The sequence below is a fragment of the Felis catus genome, chromosome D4 (genome assembly GCF_018350175.1).
Source record: "Felis catus isolate Fca126 chromosome D4, F.catus_Fca126_mat1.0, whole genome shotgun sequence".
In the NCBI taxonomy this organism is placed as follows: Eukaryota; Metazoa; Chordata; class Mammalia; order Carnivora; family Felidae; genus Felis; species Felis catus.
The window spans coordinates 2035156-2048453 of record NC_058380.1 but is presented as its reverse complement, the minus strand read 5'-3'; the positions used below and the strand labels follow the sequence as shown (position 1 = coordinate 2048453).

At 58.4% G+C, this 13298-nt stretch overlaps 1 protein-coding gene across 1 annotated transcript; it reads right to left on the bottom strand.

Annotated features, from left to right (window-relative positions):
- Positions 1-1886: 1886 nt before the first annotated feature.
- LOC101094141 (NUT family member 2G) lies at positions 1887-11724 on the bottom strand. Its single transcript, XM_045043858.1, has 7 exons — positions 9214-11724; positions 6585-7302; positions 5971-6099; positions 5489-5628; positions 4744-5030; positions 3144-3260; positions 1887-2774 (listed from the first exon to the last, which is right to left on the bottom strand). Exons 1-7 carry the CDS (start codon positions 9227-9229, stop codon positions 2019-2021), a joined length of 2163 nt encoding a protein of 720 aa, XP_044899793.1. The 5' UTR covers positions 9230-11724; the 3' UTR covers positions 1887-2018.
- Positions 11725-13298: the final 1574 nt, after the last annotated feature.

The window sequence follows — 13298 nt, the reverse complement described above, 5'->3', positions numbered from 1 at the left end:
TTCCTACTGAAATTACCCATTTTCTAAAATGGAAAATAAGCAGTTAGTGTGAATGCAGGCCATCTGGGATCTATGGACCCTTGTCGGCTCGTTTAGAATCCCAGAGGAATCTCCTAGCATCACCTAGGGTATGGTCTGTGTCCAGCACAGACCTGTTCTGATGATCTGTTCTGATGTCCTGGTTCTGATGACATCAGGATGGTGACAGCGACATACCATTGTGTGACTAGTGCCTTGGGGGCTCTCCTGCTCTACATTATGAAGGATGAGAACACCAGCATCTGGCCAGTTTCATTAACAGACTGTGCAGGAAGAGCAATTAACAATGACCACCCCCGAGTAAATAAATTAGGAGCCTTACAATTGGGGATGCCTCTGTAGTTTGTGGTTGGAAAACATCTTTTAATGTCCATGCACTTTGTACGAATTCACACAATACACAGCCCTGAAGCATGATCTTCGGAATGAACCACGACAAAGGACATTCCAAAGGACAGACTATGGGAGGAGGGTGAAGACTGGCCTTCAGAGACTGCGGTGAAGTAGGGAAAATGAACCCTCACACAGCCCAGCTTAATCGCAAGATATTTTGCTAAAATGAGCACCGAGAGAGCGCCCAGGCTGACACGCAGGCATCCCAGACGGACGGGCCCTCAGACTGCGTGAGTCATGTCCAGGGCCTCCCAGGAGACCTGTGGGGACTCGTGCCAGCTCATCTGGAGGAAGGGTCCCGTCAAGTAGGTCGTGGGGACCACAAGTGGGGACTTTCCGAGCCCTCTGATTCCCAGCCCAGAGTCTCCAGAGCAAATGCTTGTAGGGGTTCCGGGGATGGCTCAGCACTGTCTGTCCTAACAACTGGCCACGGACACCATCTTTCTCTGCCAGAGCCCCCTAAGACACCCGTGCCCGGTGATGGCTGATGACCGATGGAGGCATGGGTGCGGGCAGGCCTCCCCAAGACCAGCGTTTGGGGAGCATGGGGACACCCTGGCCAGGATTCCCCAAACCAGCCTGCTCTCCCCCTTCCCGCCCAGCGCACAGTGACCTGTAGGACACCCCGCAGCTCGGAATGAAGCACAAACGTGCAGCCAGGACAGGGGGGCAACAGGGAGCCCGACTGCCCGGGTGCCATCAGAAGACATGACACCGTCATCAGTGGGGACAGGTGTGCACCTGGATGCGAGGGATTTCCCCACGACTCCATGGCTACTTTGAGGGGTTTCTTCTTACGGGAGCAGGAGGAGGACTCTGGAGCCAACACTGTGTGGCAGCCGCCCTGGCGCCCGTGACTGCCCTCATCACCTGGCCTCCCGGAGCCCACGGTCCTCAGAAAGCGGTGAAGCCTGGCTCCCTCCAGGCTCCCTGTGGAGGCCCAGTGAGCTGACCCGGAGGTGCCGCCTGGGACAGCGCACGCACACCTCGGCTGGTGGCCCCCGAGTCCCACCTCATGCTTTCCCCGAGTCCATCCTCACGGGGATGAAGAGGACCCACCCCCCCATCCCTCACATTTCAATGGTCCCACTGGGACTCGAAGATGCTCCTCATACCAGGAGGCCAGAGCCCATGAGCCTGTCCCCTGAGGCCAGGCCTTCTGCCCTCCCTCAGGCCCACACAGGGAGCCTTGGAGGAGCCAAGGAGGATGTAGCCCCCCCAAGCCCCCCTCCCCGCCCCAGCTCAGCCCCATGGCTGGACGCTGCAGGGAGGCAGAGGGCAGCTCCCGGAGAAGACAGGGCTGACTGCAGACTGCACTCTGGAAGATGGTTGTGGTGCAGAGGGCGCCCATCCCTGGATGTTCAGGGACGCACATGGTGACCGCAAGCCCCTGGAGGCCCCTCCCAGACCCCTTCCCTCCGGCCAGGGCATCTCCACGCAGCGGCCCAGACGCATTTCCCAGCAAAACCATCTTTATTCCCACGTACACGCAGCGCCCCTGGGGGCTGCTGCCACCCCGCCCGCAGGCGTGCCCTCCCCCTCTCCCCCCAGCCAGGATCAGCACTGAAGGGTGGGCCCAGGGCTCCCTACGGGCTGCAGTGCTGCTTCTTCCTCCTCCCTGGGACAAAGGAGCCACACCTTCTCTTTGGAGGCAGAGAGGGCCGAAGCAGCCCCACGGCCAGGGCCCGCACCGAGCCCCTGAGGCTGGCCCCTGGGAGGGGCGTCTTCCCGGCAGCGGCCAGACCCGCACGCAGAGCCCGCTTTCTGGACTTGGCAGCTGGGGGAGCGGCTGGGCTGCGGCCTATTCTCTGAGCAGCGGGGGCCTGGGGAGCTCCCCGCGGCCCGCGCCCTCCAGGGCTGGGGAGGCCCGGGGCCGGAGCAGGACTCTGGGAGAGCCCCCAGGGCAGCAGGCTGTGCCGAGAGGCCAGGAGGAAGGCCAGGCTGGGCAGCTCCTCCTCGTCCTCACTGGACCCATCTGCTGGCCCGCCAGGCTCCCTAGCAGGGGGGGCCTCTCTGAACACGGGGGCATCCCTGGGGCCCGGCCGAGGAGGGGTGCGCCCTGGCCGCTGGGGAGGAGAGGAGAGCCCACCAGCCCGGAGGGCAGGCAGCTCCTGTTGTCCCGGAGACGCGGCAAAGGCTCTGGGTCTGCACGGGTGCGCGTGTGCCCGGCTGTGCCTCCGGAGGTCCTGGCACTCGCTCTCTGCTGGGCAGGCCTCACGGCTGACCCCTGGCCGGGCCCTGGCCTCACCCTCAGGCCCGGAGCCCAGTGTCGCTGCACAGTGACTCGGGGTTGTGGGCACACCGTCCTCCACCGCCAAGGCCACCAGTCTCTTCTCTACCAGCTGGGAGGAGGGAGGTGACGGTGACTGGCCAGCACGGGAGTGTGAGAGGGGAGGTGGGACGGTGGCATGGGGGGCGGGGGGGGGTGGGAGGAGGGGACGGGTGGCCCTTGAGGCCCTGGCTCTCCTGATATCCCCCTGAGTCCCTCCCTCCCTTCCCAGGCTCCCCATCCTGTAGATGGCATTCTCTGCTCAGTACCTGCCCTGGAGCTCCTGGAGCTCGCCTCCCCAGTGCCATGCCTCCTAGGCAGGGGAGCGGGGGACCGAGTCACGTGTGCCTTTGTACTGAGTGCCCCCCCTTCCCTGGCTCACCTGGGTCCCCTCCCTCCCCTGGCTCAGCTCCTCTCCTGTGTCTCTCTTTGCCCTGCTCACCTCTGCAAGGGAGAGTCCTTCCTCCTGCTCCAATTTCTCAGCGAGGGCCAAAAGATCCAGCTGTGGTTCTGAAGAAAGCAGTTCTGCCAGGAATCGCGGGTGAATGACTGCCTCCACCTGGGACAGAAGGAACAGGCTGTGGGCACCTTGGCAGGGAGCACCTGTGAGCCAAGCAGGACCCGCCGGGAAAGTGGTAACGTGAAGCCCCACCCCGCCTTCTGCACAAGGCAGGATGTTTGAACCATCATGGTCACTGGCTGCACGGACACGCACACAGGCGCACACGCACACACACACATGCACACACAGGCACACATGCAGAGAACACAATTTCACACGTGCATACACAGAGAGACAAAGCCTATACATACATACATACATATATACATACACACATACAAAAGCCACACAAATGCGTATGCACACACACCCCCAACACATATGTGCCCACACAGAGACACAGAAGCATTCAAATGGTAGACACCAACATATCCTCACAAACATATGCATACACACACAGACATGCACGTACGCATACACACAGGCCACACACAGACACCCACACAGGCTCACCCACACCTGCACAGGTGCACACACACACAAGTACACACACGTTCATGTACACAAGTATCCACAGAGGCACACTACACATAGGCACAAACACGTGCATGGACACACACACACACACAAGTACACACAGGTGCACCCTGCACGCAGGCACACTTACATGCACGTAAGCACATTCACACAAGTCCACAGACATACAAACCCTTGCATGTATGTTCATGCACCCAAGTACACACATGCAAACACACACAGGCACACACACATGCATGTAAGCACGTTCACTCAAGTACACACACATACAAACACTTGCATGTATGTACACGCACACAAGTACACACACATGCACACACATACATGGACGCACAAACACGCAAGTATACACATATGCATACACACAAGTACCCACAAGCACACTACATGCAGGCACACACATGCACATAAGCACATTCACACAAGTACACACACAAACAAACCCTTGCATGTACGTACATGCACACAAGTACACACGCACACTACACGCAGGCACACACACGTGCACGTAAGCACATTCACACAAATGCACGCACATGCACACACATACATGTATGCACATGCACACAAGAGCACACACACATGCACCCTACACACAGGCACACACACACGCACCTAAGCACGTTCACACAAGTACACACACAAACACTTGCATGTATGTACATGCACTCAAGTACACGCCCATGCACACACATAAATGGACACATATGCACACAAGTATACACACATGCATGCACACAAGTACCCACACGCACATGCACATAAGCACATTCACTCAAATACACACACAAACCCTTGCTTGTACGTATATACACACAAGTACACACATGCTCGTAAGCACATGCACCCAATTACACACACGTGCACACACACGTGCCTGCACACACACAGCTCAGGAACGAGGAACAGAGATTGATCCCAAAGGCCTAGGCACAGCCCCACTCCGGGTGTCCGAGTGGCAATGCCTGGAATCTTCCAGACGCCAGGCTGTGGGCCAGCCCACCTTGGTGATGAAGTCTTCCTGGGAACACAGCTTGTCAATGTAGCTGAGAAGACCCGGGTCCAGGTAGATGGCGTCCTCGTCCTGCCGTGGCTCCTCTCCGTCCTGTCCCCATTCACCTGCTAGCGCCCCCGGGGCTGAGCAGGCAGGCCCCAGCAGCCCCTCCATGATGTCCACGTACTCTCTCACAGCCTCAGCGGGGATCTCCTTGGGTGCCTTGGGCTGCGGGGGTCTGTGTGGCTGCCGGCAGGGTGGCTGGGCCCTGGAGCCGGCCTTCCTGGGAACGCAGGCTGAGGCAGAGCGGGAAGGAGGGAGGAGGTGAGAGGGGCTCCAGCTGGCTTGTGGAGAGGGCAGGGTTTGGGGGACACTGATGTCGGTGGGGGCTGGGTCAGGGCCACCTGAAGCCACAGGCACCCTGGGACGGGGGAGCTGAGGGGAGGAGCATCTAACAGCGTCTCCTGTGAGCAACAGAGGACCCACCGTTTCTCCGAGGGTCTCCCCCCGCAGCCCGCTTTCCAGGCAGAGTTTTGTCGGGTCCCTTGACAGGGAGGTGGGAGAGTAGTCACCAACTTGGCCAGGTCAATATCTCACGGTGACAAAGGGCAGCTACGACCCCAGGCTCTCTGCGGCTGGTTTGGTTGAAAGACCAAGGCCCACGTGAAGGAGGAGACAGGACGTGGGGACAGCGGCCTTCCCTAGGCCCCACTGCCTTCGGCCGCCAGCTCCCTTGGGAATGTGGGTGCTGTACCTGGCTGCCGGCCCCCCTCCAGGGCCGGGGACCCCTGTGTTCCAGGCTTGGGTGGGGCTGGAGCAGATGCGCCCTGGGCCACCTTCACCCACTGCAGCTTCTGAATCTGTATCTCCTCCTCTGCCTCAAACTCCATGAACCTGGGGGTGAGGAGACCCAGGCCACACTGAGGAGGGGCCCGGCCGTGGAGCCCAGCAAAGGCGGAGGCCGTGGGGGACCGGAAGAGGTAGTGCCCGGCAGCGGCAGCCATGGTTTGGCCCCCCAGGAGGCAGCAGGCTGGCCGATCCGGCCCGGCCCGGCCACAGAAGGGGTCCCACCTCCCCGGGGTTGCAAGTTCAGCCCCCATCCTGAGACCTACACATGGAGGCAGGAGTGGGTGTCGATCAGGTTGGGGTTGAAGCCTGGGCAGGTAGGTGAGGAGGACCCTGTGCTCAGCCCGGCCTCACGGGTCCCACCGGCCTGGGGCTGGGACCCTGACTCACTTTCCTGCCATCTCGTAGTAGATGACCCGGTCAAAGTTGCTTCTGCACTGCCACTCCTGCACGGCCTGCCACACTCCCTCCTCCAGCGTCATGGTGGGCTTCAGGCGGGCCAGGGACCGAAGCACCGGGCTGCAAGCCCTCGGGGTCAGGCGGCGGCTGTGGCCTGGTGGCCCCCACCCTGCCCCACCCCCGCCCTGTGCAGCACGTGTCCCCCGCCCAGCATGACTCAGTGCTGGCAGGTGACAGGCGGTGTCTGGTCGTGCAAACCAGCCCCCTCCAGGCGACCACTGTCACTGCCTCACACTGGGCAGCCCCGGGCCCTGGGGTCCAGGCTGACCACCCACCCGCACCTGGATCAGGGAGCTCTTTGCCCCCGGACCCTGCGTTCCATAATGACGATACTGAGCGTGCTGTGCCAGGCAGTGATCCGGTCCCCCGGTCCCCTGCGGGAAGTGCCGTCACCCCGTGTCCAGGGGGGGACCCCAGAGGACCCGCGCCGCACTGCCTTCCCAGAGCGGCACTGGCTCACACCCTCCTCTCCTCACCCTGAGGCCCCCGCCCTGGGCACACCCCAGGGTCCTGGCTGAGGGCAGTGGGGGGCAGAAGGCGCTCACATGAGAAAGCAGGAGAGGGCTTCGGCGTCAGGGCTCTGCGGGAGGTGCCTGCGGGCCAGGACCTTGAAGCACTGCCAGCGCCGGAAGTTCTCGTACACGCTCTTGGGGCTACACGAGTCCGCGGGCGAGGCCTTGGCGGGGCCGCTGGCCAGGCTGCCCTCCCTGGCAGCTGCGGGGGGCTGCGGCCCTGCGGTCCCCGGGGGCACCATGGGGGCCAGCCGGACAGCCGGGGGCAGAGCCTGAGGTCGAAGGCCTGGGCTGGAGCCTCCCTTGCCGGCCCCGGTGCCCCCGATGGCTGGGGCGGACAGGCTGCTCTCCGCTGCCGACGTTGCCAGGAACAGGGGTGTGGGACATGCAGCACCCCCACAGAGGGCCCCGGGAGGACTCCAGTGAGCGGGGGCCTGGGTGAGGACGACGGTCTGAGTCTGGGGGGCATCTGCGGGCCCCCACTCTGACCTGACCTGGACGATGACGTTACAGGCCCGGGTCCCACCTGGGCCATGGACGGCATCCCCTGCCACCAGCGGTGTCCTGCAGAAAGTGGGCAGCACCACGGGGCTGCCAGGCGTGAATGGCAGGGTCACGTGGGGCGGCGAGTGCTGCCCCCGGGGTGACCAGTGCGAGGCGCCAGCAGCAGGTGGGGGAAACGGCTGTGCCGTCAAAGAAGACACGGAGGCCTCCGGGTCCATGGCCACATGCGGTCCCAGCACTGGAGATGCTGTGGACAGAAGGGAAGGGCCGGATCGAGTCGGAGAATCGCAGCCGGGATGCAGGATCCTGGGCCCCTTTGCTCACTAGGGAGCGGAGTGGGGAATCGCGACACGGGAGGGACGCTTACAGGAAAAGGTGCGGTTTGCAAGTGTCCTGGAGTGATTTCCATGCTCTGGCCTCCAGACGACAATTACTGTCCCCGCCCTTCTCAACAAGATAGCCTGCCTGCCTGGAAGAGGCAGCCTTGGCCAGCACTGACTCTGGGAACCTCCCCAGGACCCCAGACACCACCCTCCATCCTCACAGGCTGTCCTCCTGGACGAGGGGCTGGGTGGACATCTGCCCTGTGGGAAATGCCCTCGGCCGGCTCCCAGGCGGCTTGGGTTCTGCTCCCAGGTACGTCCGAGTCACCTGAAGGGCCTTTGTGAACGGGCAGCATCTAAACCATTTGGGCCCCTCTCCTGCTCAGACCCCCAATGCCTGACGCTCAGTAAAACTCCCCCCTTTCTTCCTGTCCTAACATAAGAAAACAAACGCTTGTAATATCTTTCTCCCTATAAGCGCGGCCTCCGAGCCCCCACGTAACCCCGTCTTAGGAACCCCCACAGCCCACACGCAGCACGGGCCAGGTGCTGCCACCGCTCAGCAGCTCGGATCCTGGGAGAGTGTGAGGCAGGCGTCATGTTCCCTGGTTCCTGTCACTCGCAGCCCACGGTGGCTACAGAAGATTAGCAAAGGGCAATGCAGAGGGGGCAGCGGGGCTCTTGGGGTGGGGGGACTCTGGAGCCGGGTCACGTGGGACTGGTCGTGGGAATGCAGGCTTCTGTGGTCTTCCCCTTCCAGCTCCAACAGTGAAGGTGAGGACACACGAGGAGCCCAGCATGAGCCCAGGGCCAGAAGGAAAAGGGGCTGGATCCCGTGCCTGTTCATGAAGAACCCATGCAGGTCCTCGTTCGGGAGGACAAGGGACACACCTGCACATCTACTGATCAACAGGTGTCCCACGACATGTCATACAACCGTAGAAGATGGTCCTCCCGTCCAGGCTCCCCTCCTACCCCCTGTAAGGAGGACTCAGCTTTCACAGATGCTGCTTGGGACACCCAACCACACTACACTCGGTTCCCCATCCACGGCACAGGGACGAGGAATACAAGCAGACTCTTCATCTCAAAGGTGGCTCCCAGGGCTGAGGGTTGGCCAGGAAACACTGGACAAGATGAAGCAGGTGGAAGGACCGCACGTCCTCAAGAGGAAGAGGGACCCAGAACAGCTGAGGAGACCAAGGCTTACCTTGCTTGAGGCCACCTGATGCCCTGTCCCTGCTGAATCTACGAAAAGGGTCACCTGGGCTGGGAAGAAGTCAGCTCTGGGCTGGAAGGAGTGGAAGTCCTGGGCCGGGGGTGTTAGAGGAACTTCCAGCCCCGCTCCCGGGGAGGACATTGGCCATAAGACCGCCCCACTGAACCACGTCCTGGCTCAGACCATCTCCCCGCACCTCCCTATCAGGCACTATGGAGACCCAGAATCTGCAGTCAAGTCCCTTGGAGGGTATGGTGGGGGAGGTCCAGGTGTCTGAGGAATACCACACCCGGCTGTCCTTTCCCTGGGACCCTGCCTGTGCCACCACCATGACACGGTGCCACCTGTGCTACAAACTGTCAAAGTGGTGTGTGACTCCAGAGACACGCAGTGTGCCTGCCTCCATCCGTTCTCCACACCCAGGGCATTTCCCCTACGAGGTCTCGACCCGCCCTCCTCCCCAGGGTCCTTGCAGGTTTCCACGGGCTCCCAGGCTCCCAAATGAGCTGTCCTTGGCCCCCGCCCCCATGTGCCCCTGTCCAAGTGTCACATTTGAATCCCACGGATTTGAGGGATGGCAGGGACGCGGACACACCTGCCCAACCCACAGGCTTACCTCCTTCTGAAGCCATCCCCGCAGGCTTGGGCAGGGACCACTGTATCCTGCAGCCACCACAATGAGAAACGTCGAGTCCAGGTCCCAGACGGCGACCTGCTCCAGCAGATGCTCAAGAGCCAATTAAGGAGGGAAAAGTTTGAATGTAAACAGGGACAGAATGTAGGGCTCCTGACATTCTGCAGCGGGGGAGGGGCCGAGGGCCAGGGCCCTGGGTGGGGGTGGGGAGACCTTCCCTGAGGGCTCTGGCAGGTAGGCAAGGACCACAAGTCCCTCTCAAATGACACAGGGGCAACACAATTGCTGTGTGCCTTTTGAGGCAATTGATACAAGTTGTTCAGATTCCGAGCACCGAGGTTTACTTGGTGGTCCTTTGTTTCCGTTTTCCATCCATCGGCCGAGTTTGTGTCCCTCAACCCACTCTGCTTCCCACCTGGCTCTTGACTCACTTCAACCGAGGCCGGACTTTCGGAACAAGATTCAGAACATGTATTCTGATGAACACATGGGTCCTGAAGGCCACATGGAACTGAGGTTCCAAATTAGCATGGTCTCAGCAGATCCTGCGTGCTTGCTTGCACACGGGTCCTTCTGTCCTCGCCGCCCTCCGCTGCTGGAAGCTGCTCAGACTCAAGCAGGACGAGCCGGACGAGCCTTACTAATGCTCTCCTCTGCTGGAAAGCCCCAGCCTGTCAGACAAAGGTCGTGCAGCCTACACATGCAGGACCAGAAATCACTACTTTTTGTTTCCCAGCATCCTGTGCTGTCATTCAACATTGACTGTTAACATTTTTCCTTCTTTTAGTGGAATATCTCAAAGAATCAATAGCTTTGTGTGGTTCAATGTCAAAGGACATAAAGGAATATGCAGTGATGACTCTTCCTCCCACCTCTTACTCCTGGGCACCAAGCCCCTTTCTCGCAGGAAACCAGTGTTATCTGTGACGTCCAAATCTTCAGAGAGACGGATTGTGCAACTAAAAGTACATGTGAGCTATTTTCATTTTCAAAAAATGCTTGTATTTTTTTCTGTGGCTAAAAGTTGACACATATTCCAAAATAGGTGTGAGTGTGCCCAGTGATTGACTTTATGCTGATACTGTGGCTCCTGTCCTTATTTCTGGAGACTGGTTTCTGGGAACATGTAGTTCTACAGTCCTTTACATCTCAGGGACCCTGTAGAATAGGGTGGCTGGACTTAGCATATGAAATAATGGATGCTCAATTGAGTTAGAATTTCAGATAATAGGGATCAGCTTTTAGAATAATTGTGTCCCATGCAATATTTTGGATATAACTTTTACTGGAAATTTGTTCCCAGTTGATTTGAATTTTGCATTTAGCTGGGGTTCTGTACTTTATATGGCATCTCCACCCAAACAGTGTAATATATTCAGCCAATATTAGTCACCCTGTGAGAAAGAGAACTTGGATTGGGAGACTCAAGGGTGCTACTTTGAAAAAAAAAAAGAGTGCTATCTTGGCTCACCCACAAAATCATTTGCCTCGCACGCACGTGCACACGAACACACACACACACGGTGTCTATAGGCTCTTTGGGTGATTTGGAATTTGGAGGCGCCAAATATACAGAATTGAGTATCTGGAATTAATGGGACTAAGTACAGAAGTAAGGGATAGGAAACCTTCCCCTCCCTAACATCCTACAGTCCTGGTTTTCCTAGGTGTTAAAATCAATCCCCATGAAATGGATGTGCACCTGCCATCTATCCACTGACGTCCAACCCCCATTCACACAACCAGCTTCCTCTAAGTTCTCATTGGCCAATGCTAGCCTGGAAGCCCTGCTCACGGGCTTGTGTATTTCCTGTCTGCATGAGAGACCCTTGTTCTTTGGAATCCATGTCATCAGTGCATGTGGCCCCATCTGCACGAGAATCAAAGGAGCACCTCTTTAAAGTCTGGCTTGATTCTTCTTTTCATATTGCACATCAACATCAGTTTACTGGGAAGGTTCAAAATGATATGAAAGAGCATTGGGGTTTTGTGTTGTCAGAAGAGAGGACTGGTAGGAAATTGGCCAAGGGTGACGAGGGTTAAGAACCTCAGTGGTTGCCACCAATCTCTTGGGAGACCTGCTTCACCCCTGCTATCATAGCAGTACAGCTCCTAGGAAGGCAGGGTGTTGGGGAAGGAAAGGGAGGTTGAGAAGGATGGCTCCACACTGACCATACACTGAAAAAGACTCCTGGTTAAGGCACTGAAACAATTCCTTGCCCCCTTGAGGAAAAGTTGACTCCAAAGGCCACCACTGTGTGGAAACTGAACAGTGGACACCCTGATGCGGAAAGGCACTGGACTTTGAGTTCAGGACCTGGAGTTCCTCCCCTCCCCCTGCTCCGTGCTATAGTCGTGTAAGAGAGTCATTTCCCAATTCCTCTCCAATCTCCACACGGTTTCTAAGTTTTCTCCCAACTCCCACCCTGACAGGGCCCAGGGATTATTTCTATGAGCACTTCTGGAGTGTAGGGCCAGCCACCCAAAGCAGGTGAGCTCCACGGTGCAGCCCTTCAGGACATTCCCCAGGCCTCTCCCACTCTGCAGTGTGGAAGGGACTCTCCACAGGGACCCATCTTTGTGTTCTCTGGCAGCTGCTCTGAGCAGGCTTCCTGCATATGACCTGGGGAGATGAGCTGAGAGCCACTCAAGCAAATCATAGTGAACTTTATTGCAAACATCCCTGCTGGGCATTGAAAAATAAACAACTTGGAGACATTTCTCAAGACCTGAGCTCTTATCCGGGGAAGGCTGAAATGGGTTTCAAGCAACAGCTTTGTTTTAGAGAGTTTTGAGGCAAAATGTACTCAGGCACTCGTGAAAGCAGGCTCCTTCTTGTTTGCTGCCTTTGTCCAGTCAGTCAACCAATTATTGCTAAGATTCTCACTCATGGCTCAGACGTAGGACTTGAGTGACCCTTCTCAGGGCCACTGATAAAAGATGACACTGCAGAAAACTTCTCTGGTCCCAATTCTGCGATCATTTTCGAACACTTTGAAATCTAGAGTCCAGAAGCAGATGGCATCAAATTAGCCCAAATGTAACTTGGGAAGACTGGTCCTAGGAGGGAGTAAGAGCATTCCTTTAGACCCTGATCTCTGGCCGTTCCTGCATTAACTTCTGAGACAAACCCATCTCTGGACACGGATCACAGGCCTCAGAAGAGGGATGGCCTTCCACACGAGCAAGGACATTAGCAGAGTGGGGGATATCATGCTTGTGTCTCTTGGAGTCTGCAGCCCGTGGACTTGGAGGTGTGCAGTGCGAGGTTTCATCGTTCTGCTGTGGCTGAGAAATAGCACGAAAGTGGCAACTGGCCACGAAGAGGTTGTGGAGGTTGAAGCTTCTCTCAAGAATATTACAAAATCTGGTCAAGAAGTTGAGTCCTTTTTAAAAAAAATCAGTTGAAATTCTTCGCTGTTTTGAAAAGGAGGGAGGGGAGTGCACATCGTTCCCAGCCCACCTGTGTGACTGCCTCTGTCCAGCAGGATCAAAGGCAGAGCACAAGCCTCTAAGGAGGCGTCCGTGCATCACACGTACTGAGCAGCCCGTGTATCAGCAGCTACACTAAGGAACCTAACCCGGCACAGGCAGTGCGTTCGGGAAACTCTGGGAGAGGAGGCGGGGAGGGAGGGGGCTCTTGGAGTGTTCCCCAGGTCTGCATTCTCCGCCTGATCTGTTCCTTCATGGAACCTTCGGGCTCGGGCGTCCAAGGGGCACAGCACTTGTGGAAAGGCGGGGACGAGCAGAGGGACGGGCGGTCCCGGCCGAGGGCGGCCGTGGCCCCACCGGAGGCCGTGGGGCTGCAGGTGCACCTGGTCCCTAACTCGGTGGAAAGGCCGCGTCAGAGGGCGCGGAGCGCACGTGTGCGGTGTTACAATCGCCAGTGCGGGCTTCACAGGCGCCGGCTCCAAGGCTGGACGGCCATAAAGAGTCCGTCCCGTCCGAGCTAGAGCCGCCCGAGTGGCTTCCCAGCGCGAGAGGGTCCCCTGGAGCCCTACCCCGCAGGGACCTCCAGGCGCTCCCTGCGTGTCCTTTGCCCGCCCGCGCAGGCCCAGGGGGGCGGG